General features: G+C 39.6%; 1 protein-coding gene across 1 annotated transcript; it reads left to right on the forward strand.

Moving 5' to 3' along the window:
• The first annotated feature begins 241 nt into the window (after window positions 1–241).
• On the forward strand, window positions 242–595 carry LOC145050233 (putative mitochondrial protein AtMg00820). The gene has a single exon (XM_078998517.1). The coding sequence runs from the start codon at window positions 242–244 to the stop codon at window positions 593–595; it is 354 nt and encodes a 117-aa protein (XP_078854643.1).
• The last annotated feature ends 6,693 nt before the right edge of the window (window positions 596–7,288 follow it).

Below are 7,288 nucleotides of genomic sequence, written 5' to 3' on the forward strand. Positions count from 1 at the left end.
GTAACTACCTTCTTCAAACCAACCTGAAGACTCCATAGAGGTAGAGGATATTCCCTCAAGTATAGCCACATATCACCAGCAAACTCATCTACATATCTGGACGAAAGATCACCCATCATACCAAGTCATCGGGAACCCATCTGCAGGTATTCAAACTCGTTCCTCTGAAGACTTAACTATTCATTGTTATTATGAAGCTTTCCTGTCTCCAGTCGAACCCAAGACCACAAAATAAGATCTGATGGAGCCTGATTGGATAATAGAAATACAAGAGGAATTGGTTGAGTTCAAAAGAAACCAAGTTTGGAAGCTGGTACCAAAGCCTAAAGGCCACACTGTAGTTGGAAAAAGATGGGTTTACAAGAAGAAGTTATATGAATCAGGTGTTGTGTTTCACAACATGGCACGATTGGTTACAAAAGGGTACAGTCAACTAGAGGGTGTTGACTATGATGATACATATGCACCGGTTGCAAGGGTGGAAGCTATACGTATCTTTCCAACGTATGCAGCTCACAAGAACATCAAGGTCCATCAAATGGATGTAACGAGTGATTTCCTTAATGGTGAACTAAAGGATGAAGTGTATTTGTAACAACCTCCAGACTTTGAAAGTTCAGAGTTTCCTAACCATTGTTACAAGCAGGAGAAAGATGTTTACGGGTTAAAGCAGACAACTAGAGCTTGGTATGATACTTCTTCAGTGTTTCTTGTCAACTCAGGGTACAAAAGAGGTGTGATAGATCCCACTCTATTTAAACGAGTAAATGGTTAACATTTGATGCTCGTTTAAATTTATGAGGATGATATCATCTTCAGCTCAACGGATCAAGGGATGGTGGATGATTTTGAAAAGCTCATGAAAAACAAGTTTCAGATGAGCATGAATAGAGAGATTAATTTCTTTTTAGGTTTTCAAGTCAAAAAGATCTCTCATGGGATCTACATCCATCAAAAAAATATAGCACTGAGTTGTTGAAGAAATTGTCAATGGATAACTGCTCCTCAGCAAAGGTCCCTATAGTCTATGGGTATAAAATCTTAGATGACCCTACCAGAGAGTCTGTTGATCATAAGATATATCGAGGAATGATTGGATCATTGATGTACCTCACTGCAAGCCGATCGGATATTGTGTTTGCTACGGGTTTATCTGCTAGATACCAGGACGATACCAAAGTTTCTAACTTGACCCCAGTCTAGCAGATCTTCAGGTATCTCAAAGGGAGGAAGGCTTTGGGTCTCTGTTATCCTGTGGGTAATGACTTCAGTCTGTAGGCATTCACAGACGCAAATCATGAAGGTTGTAGAATTTATCGAAAGAGCTCTTTGGGAGGATGTCAGTTTCTGGGTGGAAGATTAGTAAGTTGGTCCTCTAGGAAACATTTTTTTCCTCTTTCTCAACCGCAGTGGCTGAATATGTCACTGCAACCAATTGCTGCTCTCAGGTTCTCTGGATGAAAACACAACTTTTGGACTACAGGTACAGGATGTTGCGAGTAACAATCTATTGTGATTCAGAGAGTTCGATAGCTATTTCACACAATCCTATTCACCACTCTAAGACGAAACACATAGAAATACAATATCATTTCATCAAAGACCATATCCTCAAAGGTAACATTGAACTCATCTTTGTTACAACTCATGAGGAAATTGTTGATGTTTTCACCAAGTCACTCGACTCCACAAAACATAATGGATTTTTGGAAATGTTTGGGATCATGAATCCAGACGCACAGTTGTTCTTGAAAGGATAGTTGCCACAGACCTCATAGGCCTTCGGTTGTGAGTAAAACTGTTTTTTTTTCTTTTATCAAATCAAACCTCTTGAAGCACTTTACTCATTTTTATCTCTTCCTAGAATAACCGATGTAATATATACTTCATCGATTGCTCCTCAGTATACGCTGTATTCTGAAGTCATTTATGATCTATATACTCCTCGAGTCTTTTTATTTCTTTTATTTCTAACCTCTATGATCAAAGTTGTCTTTAGTTCTCATCTCCCGCAGACGTATTAATCAACCCGCAGTCCGCACCTCACAGACGCATTGAATGTCATTGTGTGGTACTTAATGATGTTATAACATTCTTAAACAATTCAATTTGTCACATATGATAATTCAAATTACCTTTGAAAAAACATTCCTCGATCAGGTCTATGTTTGGATAAAGGATAAATAAACTGAGTTTCCATAAACGGAATCTTTTTTGAAAAACTTTTTCACTCAACCTATCACATCATGTAACCGTTGGGGTCACATCCGTTCAACTCCCCACTTTATTCGACAGACCAAAACATTTCCACGCCACGATTGTACAGCGCGTCATTATGGGCTTGCAACACATTAATGGCTCCTCTTTTCCCAGGAAAACATTTCTTTTAATTTTATTTAATTTTAGTTGATAATGGTAAAAACCCAACAGTTTTTGCTTTAACAGCTGTAACTTAACTGTTATTAATTATTTTTGAAATTTGGTTGTATAAAACCCCCTTTTATTCCCAAGAAAGCTTTACGATTTCTAATTTATTACATGCACGCTTATTCTTCTTCGTCTCTCTTGCAAAAATCCTTTCAACTAAGTTCTTCAAAACTATTTTCTACAAAAATGGTGAAATATGGTGTGTCAAAGAAACAATCAAAGGCTTCTTGATCAGCAAGACCAATTGGGATAAGATCAAAAATCAAGGATCTCACTCCTTGAACTGTGGCGAACAACTAAAGAGGGGTATTCGATGATCATGATTCTTACAACGAAGAAATCAAGATCATGATCAAGTTTCTCCCAACTCATCGCCTATTTGGTGCATTTAACTCATTCTATGAAGCTTTTCCTCTAGCAGTTCTCTTCAAATGTGCATTTTCTACCTTTAAACCCAATGACAAACCCTACAAAATGCATCTTCGTTTGATCGACGATTCCCTGGTTATCTTGACCAAGGAAAAGTTTCTTGAAGCCATTATTTTGAGGGTTTTACCTTTAATAGATTTTTACTCACCAAGCACCAATGAGGACTACTCTGCATTGTACCAGATGGGGTACCAAGCCAAGCTCAAGGGGATTGTTGAGTTCAAGAAGGGTAAATTTCTTGTGGTTTGGCAGTATGTGTGTCAGTACAAAATTTGATGTCTTTCAAGAAGAACTAGAGACACATACAACATGGGAAAGCCTCTACTTGACATCCTTTGGAGCATCTTCACTGCAACCCAGTCAACAATGGGCACATCCTCTGGGAGGACTTTCTTTAGTATGTATCCAAAGGTGCCCCGAAGGACGGAATGACAAAACTTACTTTTGCAAGGTTTTGGTCTCATTGCTTGGTGGATCTTCACAAGAATGCCAATCTCAGTCTTGGAAATGACACAAATCTCTTCTCTGCAAGAGACTTCAAAAGGTACAATCCTTCTAAGGACCAATCTATCTTTGGTCCTATTCGTCGTCTTCCCATTTCCATTCTTGAATTAATTGGACTTACTAACATTGAGGTAGCTGACCACATTTTGGCTATAAGTGATATTGCCCGATATCACTCTTCACCGCCAAGGCCCATTCAGCCTACCGAAGTCCTAGCCCAAGCACTTATTATAAGGTCCTAATAACTTTACTATATTAAAACATAAGCTACCCTAAAGATAGGTTAGGCGTAGCTCACTAACAGCGGGTTTTTCTCAAAACCGGGCTCCGCTTAAGGAGCATTCCTGAGCTGAAGGGCTCTTTTTCTCGGAGCTGTCGGGCGCCTTGGGGCTTCAGCCTCTTGCTAGGGAGGTTCCCTAGGCCTTTCGGGGGGTTTCGGGGCTAGAGAGAGGTTCTAGAGAGAGGGGGAAGTGATGGAAGGTGTGAGGAATGAAGAGCGATTCAACTCTTATTTATAGGGGGCTAGAGGATTACTCACATCGTGAGTTTTATGATGCTCACGTCGTGAGCCAGCTGGAGACACCCAGGCACAGCCAGGTGCTGACATGTGGCATCGCACACAAGGTGGAAATCAGCTAATTTTTAAAAATTCATAACTTTCGCATACATGTTCTTTTTTCGATGTTCTTTATATCCATGCATAGGTAAAACCAAGATCTACAAGTTTCATTTTGACTCCATCGGCTAATTCTCGACCGATCTTAAATTTAATAGTTGCAAGAGATTAGACTGTTAAATGACATCGAAGAATTCGTAACTCCTTCAAACGGACTCCGTTTTCCTCTGTCTTTTTATCGTTGAGTTCCTATTAATGATATCTTCAACTCTCATTCAGGTCATGTAGCACAAAAATTGCTCGAACTAAAATTCGAGTTCTGGGTCGTGCATCGTTATGCCAAATCTTAGAAAATTCATAACTTTCTCATACGAAGTCATATTTGGGCGTTCTTTTTTTGCATTTTCTCGGTTTAACATATACTAAAAAATTTGTTTAGATCACTAAGTCTGCAAATTCATACATCGTAAATTCACTATTTACGTCTCCCGGTACCATGCTTGTTTTGCCGTAAAACTTCGACGGGCCATAACTTCTTCGTTATAACTCGGATTTCGGCATTCTTTATATGTACCGAACCCTTGAGACATATTCTACAACTTGGTTAACATTATTTAATCTGAATAATCTTTTGTGGAAAAGTCGTTTTCAACCCCAATTGTCTCTAAATTGACTAGCCCGTATGTACGAGCGTTATAATTATCTCCCCCTTAGGATGATTACGTCCTGGAATCATCAACGAAACAGGGCAGTATAATGACTCCATAGTTATCTCTTCATCCTAGGTAATAATCGTAACTTCCTTGTTTCTTCAGATGAGTATCTAACTCTTAGACTCTTTGACTGCAGGCGGTGCTCGATCTTGCACTTGTACCCTATCTCACGTTAGACTCCAATTATGACCTTCAGGTCACAATCTCGATCCTCACTGGATACGAACTTAAGATAAGTTCTTTTATTACTACAATGGAACGATGTGTCATATTCTAATGACTTATCATCGTATGTTGCAATGCTTAGACTCAAGTCTCTTAGAGTCTTCTATAACCGACTATACTTTCCTTCATGTTCTAATCTCATCTTAAAAGGTAGCATTTCTAGCTACAATAAACCGTCGTGATACCTCTACTAATCGCTTTGATTCATTCTTCCGACTTAGGTCAGGTGCTACATCAAACTTGGTTCTCAGAACCACGTAACAGACTCTTCGTAGTTGGACTCAATTTGGTATGACCACTGGGGTCGGAATAAAAAAAATCTTCTTAGTCATTAGCGAAACAATGGTAACGACATACTTGAATAAAATGGTATCAATTACTAGCTTCTTGGTAACCTTGTGACTTTCCCTGATCCAAGTGTGAGTCCTGTGCTTCCGGTAGCATAGCACTCTATTACCATTCACACCTACTCATACTCATCCCAAGTATTGTCTCGCAGTTTATCTAAGTCGCCATGCAAAAAAATACACAATCATTCAACACATCAGATAACAAAATGAAGGTTTTATATTATTCCTTGAAACGATTACATGGGTGTTCAAGTTCACCCTCGACTATTCCCCTAATAGGCTACACCTTATGATACTATCCACATGGCTACCGCATCACTCATTCTTCAAATATCAGGTCCTCACTCATGATTCCTTGCATCTTCGTCAAAGTTTATCTGGAATGTTCTTGCATTCAGCTTTGGCGACACATTTGGCTTTGTAGCACCGTCCCTTTTTAGGCAGTATTGCTTGAAGTGCCCTTCCTCGTTACATGTGTAACACACCTTTTTGTTGAATGTACACTCGTTGGCATAATGACCATGCTTTCCACACTTGAAATAGGTCACCTCCTCACCGCATTTTCCAAAATGTTTCTTTTTGCACTTCTCACACCACTTAGCTTCACCTCCTCCTCCTCCTCCTCCTTCAGACTTTGAAAATTTACTTTCTTTGTTGGATTTTGAAGATCCTTCATACTTCCTTTTCTCGCCAACTTCAGCTCTCTCTATACCCTTTTCCTTAATCTGGGTCTCAACCTTCCCAGCTGCCCAGATGGCAGCTTTCAAAGTGGTTGCTTACTTGACCATTGGACCAAAGTCTGCTGGTAATCCCTGGGCAAACTTGTTGACTTTGGAGAGCTCAATTGCAACTAGGTAAGGAACAAGCTTCATCTTCTCTGTAAAACTTGCAACATACTCGGTAACACTCATCCTTCCATTCTTCAAATTCTGGAACTCATTGTTGATCTCCTAAAGATCCTGCTCAGAGCAGTACTGCATTTTCAGTTGCACCAGGAAATCTTCCCAAGACATCTTGCTTGATTCTCCTTTGGGCATCGTGTTAGCTAGTAGCTTCCACCATCTCAGTACTCCACACTTTAACAGAGGAACTGCGAGAGCGGTTTTCTGTCTATTGCTACACTCTTAACTCTCAAACATTGCCTTCATCTCGGAGACCCAGTCCATAACTTCCATCGGTGTCGGACTTCCAGATAGACATGGTGGTTTGGATGCCATGAAATCCTTGTACTTGCATCCGTGTCCGTTATTTCCTCCATCTTGGATATTCCTTATAACCATTGGTTGTTCAGTTTAACCAACGGTCCTGCTGTAGTTCCCTTCCTCAGACTGCCCGTCAGTCAATTCGGGATGTTCAACAGTCACCGTAAGTTCTTCTTGGTAATTTTGAAGTAAATGCCTTGTTTCCTCCATCTGGCGATCCAACATCATCTGGATCATCGCTGTACTCCGGCCATCGTGATTGGCTTAGGAGCAGCTACCACAACAGGTACTTGCTCAATCACTGGTGGTTGACTCCTATTCCCATTCGCGTTCCCGGCGCCAATGCGGGTTCTTGTTATTTCGATCAATACACCAATTTAAACGTTTGGTGTGTAGTGACGAGAATTTAGATAGCAAAGATTTTATTTACGATCGATGTGTAAATCTTCCTAATACTCCGAAAGGTTACATCCAATATCTAATATCATAATTAAACGTTTATAAATCTGAACACATAAAATTTTCAGATCCGGTTGGCAACAGACCAGAGATCCGATCAAATGATAGCATAAAGCATCATAAATCACCTAGCACATAAAGCATCTTAGGCATTTTCCCTAAATTAGCTAGTGCTTGTGTCTATTCATGTGTATTACCTAAATTTATTAGACACAATCCTCACGATCATTTCTTAGCATTCTATTTTTAAGTCAACAAATAAATCCATTTTCCTAGTTTGCTTAAACTAATGCTCTGATACCAACAGTGACATTCTCATTTTCACGGCAGAAAATACCGGTTTTGTTTATGCTTTATAAAAAT

This window comes from Lactuca serriola, chromosome 5 (genome assembly GCF_051521515.1).
Source record: "Lactuca serriola cultivar US96UC23 chromosome 5, Lser_US96UC23_V15, whole genome shotgun sequence".
Lineage (NCBI taxonomy): Eukaryota > Viridiplantae > Streptophyta > Magnoliopsida > Asterales > Asteraceae > Lactuca > Lactuca serriola.